An 11,741-nucleotide genomic window follows, 5' to 3' on the forward strand; every position below is an offset into this window, starting at 1 on the left:
TTTTTATCCTCACAGTCATTACGGTTTTATATTTTCTACAAGGAATCAGAGCCCTCGATTTTGAGAAGTGTTCACCTTGCCGACAATGTTCAGGGGAGCATTGTTCAATTCAACGACACTGTTCAAGCATCAATACTGTTCACGCATGCACACTTTTCACCACTGGAAAAAAAACTCCGAATTGTAGCTTGCTATTTTTTGAGTTACTCGGATCAAAAAATGAAGGGGATGAACAGACCTAAGCCTGGAAGAGAGGAGGCAAGGCAAAGGGTGATGATGCATAAGAAAATGTTCAATTCATCAATCGATGGTCGTGGGATCCAAGCTACTTATGATCAACATCCACAATCTTCCTTAAATGCATTACCATTCACCAAGGAACAACTAGATAAACTGTGCGTACTTAGCTTCTTAAGTCCCAAACACCTACCTCCTCCATAGCCTGTACAAGTAACTTCTCAAAATCATCCCACCTTAGTTTATTCATAATCACACATGGAGTGTTGATTCTGGAGCCACCAATCACATCATCGGAGAATCTAGTTTATTTTTTTCATATACACCATGTGTAGGAAATTTCAAAATTAAGGGTGTTGACGACTCTCTTTGAGTCGTGGTAGGAAAATGTTATATTTGTTTAGTCTCCCCTATTAACCATCCATGATGTATTACATGTCCCAAATTTATTTAGCAACTTGTTATATGTTAGTAAGCTGACCAAAAATAAAAATTGTCAAGCTCATTTCTTTGATAATCAATGTGTATTTCAGAATTTGATCTCAAGGTAGATAATTGGAAGTGCTAAGCATAGTGGTAGACTCTACTACTTTGAAGATGAACCAGAAACCAGACATCAATTTGGGCCAATATGTTTTTCTTTTGTTAAATCTTTTGTTGTTTCAAATAATTAGGGTGACATTATTTTGTGGAATTTATGGTTAGGTCACCTTAGTTTTAAATATTTATAGACATTGTTTCCTAAACTTTTTAAGGTGAAAGACATATCTCTGTTTCAATGCGAGGTTTGCGAATTTTATAAACTTCATCAAAATTCTTTTCCAATTCAAGCTTAGAAACCCTCAAAACCTGTGTCAATGATTCATAGCGATGTTTGGGGGCCTATTCAGACAAGTACTTCAACCAACAAAAAATAGTTTATCACCTTCACGGATGATAATAGTAGACTTTGTTGGGTATACTTGTTTAGAGAAAAATCAAAGGCAGATTAATAATTTTTTTATTTTTATAATTTGGTGCAGACATAATTTAACACTCAAATACAAGTGTTTAGAACTGATAATGAGACTGAATTTTGCAACAAAGTCATGTGAATTTGTTTTCTTGAGAATGAAATTGTGTGTCAAAGTTCATGTGTAAAGTCACCCTAACAAAACGAGATTACATAGAGGAAAAATCGACACCTTAGTCTATATGATGATACGAAGAGTGCGCTAGAGGGGCACAAATAGTGTTTTTCGATTTTAAAAGAGTTTGAGAAAATGTGAGTTAAAATATGATTATGATTATTGAATTGTGCTTGATTATGATGATATGAGTAAAGCAATGAAAGGAAATATAGATTCAAATATGAATGAGAAGTTCTCACTATTGAATCATATTATACAATTCAACAATCAATACACACATTCAAATCAATGAAATTAAACTATATCAAACTAAACCTATTAATAATAAATAACACTAACAACTAATGAACACAAGGTATATGAAGTAATTGTTTGAAGTTAACTTTTAACTTTGATTGTGAGAAAATTGAATCGGTGAAATCTCAATTAAGAAAATTGAGATTAGGTTTCAGTAAATTGTAAATTCACAATCAAATAATGATCACTTCATACAATGAATTCATATACACAAATAGAATCCTAAAATTAAAAGGATATGGAAGAGAAGAATACAAAGATTTATAAAGGTTCTCCCTTTTCGTCCTCGCTAGGGGTTCGCCCTCTCTTCATGATAGAAAACACCTTTATCATGGTCTTCTACTATGATGAAAAATGTTTACAAGTGTATGATTACAAAGATTCCTTGGATTTTCTATGCTAAGAAATCACAGAAGATCCAATCTTAAAGACCTCTTGAAATTGGACACCCATAAGGTTTTCAAATCTTAATCTTTCATTCAATCCTTTGAGATCCACGCGTATTAAATTTTACATGATGATAATTAAGTGTATCGAGACCGAACATGTTAGAAAAAAAAATTAATCAAAAATAATATTTTAGTTATTTTAGACCAATTTTAATTTTTAAATAAATTTGGATAAATTTGTTTGAGAACATCACCTTCCACTATTGACATGAACCTTCCCATGAAGTGTTTCAGGTGCAAAATTTCCAAACAAGAAGGATTGGTCATAGCCACATGTCACTCCTTTAAGATTAAAAGCTGATTTTTAATAAAGTATGTTACTCCTTTAGGTTCTTTTTTCTACCACTAACCCAACTTTTTCTCTACCTCTATGCTATTATGGGATTAAAATTGACTAACAACAATTGAAACTTTACAATCTTGGTGTATCTCAACATACACCATTAATCTTGGTAGTTTCAATCTTGGTGTATCTCAACATACACCATTAATCTTGGTGTATAACCTTTGGTGTATCTCAAAAACTTAACAAATGATTTCATATTTTAGTAAAAAAATTACAAATGGTATATACGATATAAATTTAGAATCTAGTGGTCAAATTTAAAAAATATGTATCGAGTAAAACGGTAAGTAATATTGGTGTAACGTTACATAAGTGTAGTTTAAGGTTCTCCAACAAGCTGATCTTAGTTTTCTCTCTCTAAGTTTTCTCTTCCATATTCTTTATTGAGGAGGAAGTTTTCTGTCAATTTTTGACCTGAAATCACCAATCTTCATCTTTTTCTCTCCATTTCAATCTAAATAAGTGACTTTCACGTAGATCTAAATTTCTAAGTGTGGTGGTATGTTGTTTGTCGTCTTGTGCGGCGTTGTTTGATTTCCCGTCTTCTTGCGGTGTTTATTTGATTCATATTGAAAAATCGATTATTCAATCAAAGATTTGGGCGTCAACGTTGTAGATCTGGAGGAGGCATGAGCATTCTAGTCACTTTAATTTTATCATATATTTTTGTAGGCATTATACTCTTATATGCTATTAACTTGAATACTGTGAGTTTATTCGCAGATTCATCCTTAAAATTTTTAGTGATGTTAAATGATATACTCTATTGATTTGAATAAATGAATATCATTTTATTTTTGTCAAAAAAAATTACATCAATGTAGTTTGATCTCTCATTGTGTGTGTATATATATGGTAATGCTATATGTACGATTTGAATATTTTATATTATTATTATATAATAAACTTGATCAGTTGGGCATTACAATTGCAATTTTCAATAAGAAAGGCCAGGAAGCATTGTCATGAGTAAGATGATGAAGAAGAAAAATCTGGTAATTGGGCAGCAATACCACTAATTAAGTTGGTGCTGGTGACGTTGCTAATTAAAAATTTAGGTTGCACCACTACTTCAGTATATTCTCCAAAGGAAAAGGAAGAAATAGTAAGCAAATCATTTGTATAAATATGTGTCATCAACATGCATGCTCATTCACAACTCATCAATACAATCAAAACTTCATACTATTATGAGTATCATCATGTCTTCAAAATTACCATCTTCTTTTCTTTCTGTTTCAGTAATAGTTGCTCTCTTGCTGGCAACTACTGAACTAGTGACCTCTCAGAAAACAACTTCCTTCGACTTTCAAAATTTCACTTCTGGTCAATCTGATTTAATCATGCAAGGTAGTACCGCGATTTTACCAAATGGGGTAATGGCCCTAACCAACCTTTCTAAACAAAGTACTGGACGGGTGTTGTATTCAAATCCAGTGACTATTTGGGATAGTACTACTGGACATGTCGCTAGCTTCGTTACTTCCTTTACCTTCACGGTTGAGGATTATCAAGGTTATAAACAAGCCGATGGACTCATCTTCTTTCTTGCACCACAAGACACCGTAATTCCTCACAACTCTGTGGGTTCAAAACTCGGAGTAGTTGATGGGAAAAATGCTTTCAATCAATTTGTTGGTGTCGAGTTTGATAGTCATGCCAATAAGTTAGTGTTTGATCCCAATTATGCACATATTGGAATTGATGTTAACTCAGTAATATCATCCAGTACAACACCATGGAACAGGGTGAGTGGGTCATTGGTGAAAGTAAGTATAATCTATGACTCTCCCTCTAACACATTGAGTGTTGTTGCCACTAACAGCAATGGTCAAATTTCTACTCTTGCTGATGTTGTTGATTTGAAAGCTGTTCTCCCACCGAACGTTAGGGTTGGTTTTTCTGGAACAGTTACAGCTGTCGGCCGCCAATTGCAACAGATTCATTCATGGTCTTTCACTTCAACCTTGGCATGATTGGTCTCCTACGTACGTTATGTATGCATGCATGCATGGAGATTGTGATATATAATAACTAGTATGGCTAAACAAAAGTCCATATTAGATTGTGATAATAACTAGTATGCCTAAACAATAGACCATACTAGATTGTGATAGTAACTTGTATGGCTAAACTCCCTCAAGAAAAGAAAAAGAAAAAAAAACTAGTATGGCTAAACTAGATTGTGATAATAACTGGTATGGCTAAACCAAAGACCATACTTGAACCATGTATATGTTTCAATTTATCTATAAATAAATCCATGCTTAAACTAATGTTACCTAAATAGCTAAGTCATGAATCTCTATCATGCCTCAATAACTAATACCCTTTCCGTCCTAAAATAGATGACCTATTTGAAAATGTGGACTATTGACCTAACATACTTTGACCGTATTTTTTTATTAATATACAAAGATAAATAATATGATATATAAGATGCACTACTAGAAAAAACAAAATTAGTGAGGGAAATCAATGACGGAAAAAATGAAATTTCTCACAAATTCCTTGGTCGCAAAATTTAGTGACAGAATTAGAGAGGGATTTTACATTTTCCCTCACTAATTTTTTGTTTTTTTAGTAGTGATGTCTATGGATTCGTCTCGATGAATATTTTCAAAATATCAAATTTTTATAATTTTTTTCTAATAGATTAGTAAAGTTATTTAAGATCAAAATTGTGCATTTGTATGTATGACAAGGTCAACTGTGTCATTTAATATGAGACAGAGGGAGTAGTTACGTACCACTCCAATCTCAAATATAATTAAAGAAAAATATTAACTTGTGTCCTTAGAGCACATGTTAAGAATTCCACTAATATAAATTATATATTGGAAATTGTGTTAATTTATTGTTCAAAATGTTTAATATTAAATATTTTTATTAAATTTTTACCATTAATATAATGAAATTAATGTTTAACATGTGTCATAACTGCACGAGTTAACATGACCCAGAATTAAAATATGAAAAATATTAACGAGTGCTCCCATGACACTCTTTAAAGCTTTTAAATGGTAATTTTTTTATGAAAATATGTGTCATCAATGAATTGAAAATTGAAATATTTGACTTTTTTACAAAAATAACTTCTTCTTTCGGAATCCCCTGCCCCGTTAACCCCGCCGTCCCACCGTCGGTTGTTTCCCCAGCCTCACCACCAACCTACACCTCAACTTGCCCAATTCTCACGCCTTTTTCTCCCTCCCCCTCGTCTGCCCATTCCCGTCGCGACCACACCCTCACCATTCCTCACACTTTTAACTCCCTCCCCTAGGACCCTCTCCGCCTCCTTCTTCCCTCGCACACCATCATCCTTACGCTTAACAGGCTTTAGAAACAACCAGATGTTTTTTAATCAATAATAGCAAATCTATCGTACCGTGTTTCTCTAGTCCAAACCTTAAGATGACCGAACCAAACATTGTTTAAAGCTTGAGATAACTTACTTGCATTCTTAACATTGGAGAAACGAACGAAACCATATATTTGTCCTCATGCGTTCCTTTGTCTTGCGATGAAAATGTCTGTCAGAATACCAAAAACTTCAAGCTGTTGTCTCAGAAGAAAAATAGGAAGACATTTCGGAATGTTGGTGAAATAATATGAAACCTTACCTCCCATTCTTGAAGTATCGAGGCCACGCTGATCAGAATCCACGAAATCGGAAACCTTACCCTCTCTATCAGTATGCACACCAGATGGAGTGTTGCGCATTCTTGTGCTACATGTAGGTTGAGTCGCGTCCGCTGTAACCTTAGAAGACCGAAGAAGAATCGAATTACCATCCCTAGATACAAAAAACTAAGGGAAAATACGTTTATGAAAATACTTACATACTTTAAATACTTACATACTAGCATTAAATTGTATCATATACTTTTTTGTGGGGAGTGTATTATATACTTATATATTATATATTAGTAATATGTCATTTTTTAGAGGCCATTTATGCGTTTATGAAAATTTAGAAAGGGATTTCTCAGAAAAAGAAAATTTAGAAAGGGTAAAATTTAGCAAAATCAACTATGTAAAATATAATTTAGAAAATTAGGAATTTTAGAGATTGAGTCATCCGATTCAATCCAATTTAATATCTACATGAATTCAAAATAGAAACTGAGCTATTTAACTGAGTTATCCGATCTAATTCAGTTTTATCATGCGGTTTAATCAATGATCAAGTGGTTCGACCAATGACTCAATGATCAAGTACCCTTGCCGAATCAACCACTGATGCGGTTTTTAAAACTATGGTTGGGTAAATGCTCCACGCACACCATAGTTGAGCATGTTACGTTGCTCGAGATTGTTTCCCAACTGTTGGATCGTGACCTAATTTCTTTCAATCTAGGATGTTGGTTTGAACTTCCATAGACTATAAAAGGAGGAAAACTCTTTCTGCACATGTCACTCCTTTTTCCACCACGAACCCAACTCTTTCTCTACCTGTAAGATTAAAAGCTGATTTTTAATAAAACATGTCGTTCCCTTTAAAAAAAAATGTCATTCCTTTTTTCAATAAAATAAAATATGTTCTCACGCGCCTTAATTAGGTTCTTTTTTTCACCACTAACCCAACTCTTTCTCTACCCCTAAGCTACTATAGGATTAGAATTGACTAACAACAATTGAAACTTCCAATCTTGGTGTAAGTTTGGTGTATCTCAACATTTAGAAACTTGATTTGCATATATATGTTATATTATTATATTAGAAACTTTTGATCAGTTGGGCATTACAATTGCCATTTTCAATAAGAAAGGCCAGAAAGGATTGTCATGAGTAAGATGACGAAGAAGAAAACTCTGTCAATTGGGTAGCCATACCACTAATTAAGTTGGTGCTGGTGACGTTGCTAATTAATAATTTAGGTTGCACCACTACTTCAGTATATTCTCCAAACGAAAAGGAAGAAATAGTGAGCAAATAATGTGTATAAATATATGTCATCAACATGCATGCTCATTCACATACTATCAAAACTACATAATATTATGAGTATCATCATGTCTTCAAAATTACCATCTTCTTTTCTTTCTGTTTCAATAATAGTTGCTCTCATGCTGGCAACTACTGAACCAGTGACCTCTCAGAAAACAACTTCCTTCGACTTTCAAAACTTCACTTCTGGTCAATCTGATTTAATCATGCAAGGTAGTACCGCGATTTTACCAAATGGGGTAATGGCACTCACCAACCCAACTAACCCTAATACTGGACGGGTGTTGTATTCAAATTCGGTGCCTATTTGGGATCGTACTACCGGACATGTTGCTAGCTTCATCGCTTCCTTCTCCTTCGTCGTTGAGGATTATCAAGGTTATATGCCAGCCGATGGAATCATCTTCTTTCTTGCATCACATGACACCGTCATTCCTCCCAACTCTGGAGGTAAATATCTCGGAGTAGTTGATGGGCAAAATGCTTTCAATCAATTTGTTGGTGTAGAGTTTGACTCTTATGCCAATCAGTATGATCCCAAGTATCCACATATTGGAATTGATGTTAACTCTTTAATTTCCCGCAGGACAACAACATGGAATAAGGTAAGTGGGTCATTAGTCAAAGTAAATATAATCTATGACCCTCTCTCTAAACAATTGATGGTTGCTTCCACTAACAACAATGGTCCAATTTCTACTATTGCTCATGCTGTTGATTTGAAAGCTGTTCTCCCAGAAAATGTTAAGGTTGGTTTATCTGCATCAATTACATCTAACGGCCGCCAAACGCAACACATTCATTCATGGTCTTTCACTTCTACCTTGGCATGATTGGTCTTCTATGTACGTTATGTATGCATGCATGGAAATTGTGATATAATAACTAGTATGGCTAAACAAAAGTCCATACTAGATTGTGAATTTGTGATGATAACTAGTATGGCTAAAGAAAAGACCATACTTGAACAACTACGTGTATGTTTCAGTTTATCTATAAATAAAGTCCATGCTTAACCTAATTATAATGTTACCTAAATAACTAAGTCATGAATCTCTATCCATTTCTCAATGACTAATATATACCACTCCAACATGACCGTCTAAACTAATATTGTCGGAACACTAGTTAATTATAGTGGAAGTTGGATAGAAAAACACAAGGTAAAAACTAGTGTTTGACTTAAAAATGTCTCACATTTGTGAGCCAAACAAACTAGCAACTATTTTATATAAGGGTGGGGTGACCTCCAAGAGGTACCCACTTTTGCGAGTGGATGAACGCTTAGAAAAACAAATATATTACGCACGTGACAACGTCGCCGCCATCGGGCCGGGTCGGGTCAGTCCGAACTTGGGCTTGGGTCGGGTCAAAAATATATATATTTTTTATCACTTGAAAATGATAAATTAATAATTAATTTAACGTATATCCAAAAGAAAACAAAACGCGTTTTGATTAAGCTGACTTAATCCAAGTCTCTCATTTTTTGTTACGAATTCTTCCTATAAAAGGAGATCTCGCCCCACTCATTCTTACCACCGAAATTCACAGTTGATGATTCATGTGCTTTTCCTCTCTTCTCCCTCCTTCGACTTGTGTTGACGAGTCCTTCTTCTTCTACTCCTTTCTGTCCCTTTCGGTTTCGATTTGAGTGATCTACGTACCATATAGAGTGGTTTTAATCGAACGATTTTTTGAGGTGTATATTCTCGAACAATTACATACTGTGCAATACGTAATTGAACAGTGAACTGAGCTGTTTTATCCCGGAGACGGCGCGGTTGTTAGTCTACCTTGCACAAACTTGGGTACTGTCGTGATACATCTTAAAGAGAGCGACCTGGTCGTGACTCAATCCAGTAATCCCTTCGGTAGTAGTTTCTGAATTTTTAAATACGAAATTAACAAATATTGAGGCTTAAAGCAACCTCTAAGAATGAAACCTTTTTAATAAAATTAATATGTTATGTAAATTATATTTTTCATGCTTTTTGAAATGCAAAGTCATTTTTAAATATCGTAATCTATTTTATTTAATATTTAATTTTCAATGGATAATAAAGTCAAGCCAAGATATAATTGTGAGACCGAGAGTATGTGATGAAAAGAAAGACCGTGCACTTAAAAAAGGAGTGTAAATTACAACTATAAACTTTAAGGCTTTGTTTGGAAGTTTGCAGAGGAAGGGAAGGAAGGGCTGTAAGGGGACAAAAATATAGGAAAAAAATTGAGAAATCTTTCACATTTTTTGCAAGTGATAAATTAATGCTTATGATTAATATATTTTTCATTTTAAGAATATTATAACAACATATATTAAATTGGAAAAATCCCCCCCCCCCCCGAAGAAAAAGTAAGTTCCCCAAAAACCCCTCCTCCCAATTTCCTCTATTTTTTCCACTTACTCCTTCCTTTTTAATTTCAAACCCTTCCCCTCCAAACTCGCAGAAAAAGCCTAAGAGTATGTTTGATGATCACGATAGGGAGACATGATATGATATATTAATCATATCTTGTTAAATCTCATGTTTGATGCACCAAATTGATAGGATAAAATAAACGATTTTTCTATCATATCTTGGCTTTCCTTTATGTTTTTTTGGCTGGGTTGGAAACTATTCTGGTAGGATTAACATATCATTCCTTATTTATTATCATGATATTCTGTCATTTTTAAAATAATGATTTCATGTATTTGTTTTTGTCAAAAAAAAAAAATCTCATGTATTTGTTATCTATATTGTATATAAAGAAAACTACTCCCTTCAGCTCTTTTGGATTAGCCTTTTCTTTTCGAAAATGCCCTCAATTTTCAATATAAATAACATATGTAACAAATAGATAAGAGTAAATTTAAATATTAAAACAAAATTGTAACAAACACAAATGTCCAATTTTTTACTTTATCATTTAAAAAGTGTAACAAACTAGATGAGTGTATCTATACATACATTTTATTAACCCAATTATACCCTTAAACAACAACTTTTTCTATAATAAAGATTGTTGTTGGTGTCAGTAAACAAATAAGAATTTAGATTATATTTTTTGTTATATTGTTAGTTTCATTGAAATAGATAATCATGATTAATTTGATTTGTTATAATTTGAAAGCAAAAAACATTTATATTTTTTCTTGTAATCAAAATTAAAATTTTATAAAAAACACTATTCATAATTTTCAAATGTTAGCACAATAAAAAGAGTGAAAAGACGAATACGTGAGTGCCACTATTTTCACTAGTTATAATTAATTACATATGCCATTTTTACAATATTTATTTTTTAAACAAGCAAAAATGGAATATATTAGAAACACAAAAGGATCCTTAAGCACAAGGTGTGCTCAAGAAACCTCAAAAGTGCACAATTACAGAGTCCAAAAAAAGAGTACATAAAAACATGTTATCCAATGCCCACGCAAACAAAAGGGCTCGAACACCACATATGAAAATTAGGCCGAATTGAATTATTAGTAGCCTTCATCCACCAGAAAGAATGTAATTTGACTTTCTCTACCAACTAATGGATGATACTCTCATTTAATTATAAGAGAGTATTTTTTCATTTATTATAATGATATCATGTGTGCATCAACATACATGATATGATTAATGCTTATCATGTCTCTATCATATCTTATGTATATCCAACTTCATATATTATCTTGTTTCTATCGTATCTTGACCATCAAACAAACTCTAATAGTAAAAAATTGCAATGTGTCCCAACAAACACATAGATATTAATTTAGTATTAACCATATTTACGGAGTTTGAATCACAAAATTTAAACTTTAACGGAAACTGCAAATGTAAAAGAAAATATTGTTATTTGGTTATTGAATTATGTATACATATATACAGTTGCGGAACCAGGGATGGTAAGAGGGAGCCACGGCCACCCCATCTTAATTTTTTTTTTTTTTATTTTTATAATCTGGTATTTTGGTAGAATTGTAAATGATACTTTAATAAACCCATTTTTTTTTTGTCTAATACACTTAACTTTGCTTCCTTTGCCAATTTCAATGATTATTATTCATTACATATTGTTAAATTGAGAAATAAGATGAGACATGAGTTTCTAGCAGATAACATGATAGTTTGTATTGAAAGGGAAATTAGTGTATGTGTTTCTTTCGAGTCAATTATTGATGATTTCACGTCACTCGAAAAGCGTAAAGTGTCACTTTAAGTATTTAATGATCGATTTTATATGTTATTAGTTTAAATTTTGAATGATCAATTTTTGGTTTATTAAAACTTAAATGTGTTGTATGCAATATGATTTATATATTTTAGTTTATTTTGATGGCAGACATCCCAA

The 11,741-nt window shown here is 32.9% G+C and overlaps 2 protein-coding genes across 2 annotated transcripts; both read left to right on the forward strand.

Moving 5' to 3' along the window:
• The first annotated feature begins 3,616 nt into the window (after window positions 1-3,616).
• LOC25489038 (putative bark agglutinin LECRPA3) lies at window positions 3,617-4,668 on the forward strand. Its single transcript, XM_013604440.3, has one exon. The coding sequence runs from the start codon at window positions 3,650-3,652 to the stop codon at window positions 4,433-4,435; it is 786 nt and encodes a 261-aa protein (XP_013459894.1). The 5' UTR covers window positions 3,617-3,649; the 3' UTR covers window positions 4,436-4,668.
• Window positions 4,669-7,444: 2,776 nt separating this feature from the next.
• Window positions 7,445-8,369, forward strand: LOC25489039 (putative bark agglutinin LECRPA3). The gene has a single exon (XM_013604441.3). The coding sequence runs from the start codon at window positions 7,463-7,465 to the stop codon at window positions 8,240-8,242; it is 780 nt and encodes a 259-aa protein (XP_013459895.3). The 5' UTR covers window positions 7,445-7,462; the 3' UTR covers window positions 8,243-8,369.
• Window positions 8,370-11,741: the final 3,372 nt, after the last annotated feature.

Source organism: Medicago truncatula, chromosome 3 (assembly GCF_003473485.1).
Source record: "Medicago truncatula cultivar Jemalong A17 chromosome 3, MtrunA17r5.0-ANR, whole genome shotgun sequence".
Lineage (NCBI taxonomy): Eukaryota > Viridiplantae > Streptophyta > Magnoliopsida > Fabales > Fabaceae > Medicago > Medicago truncatula.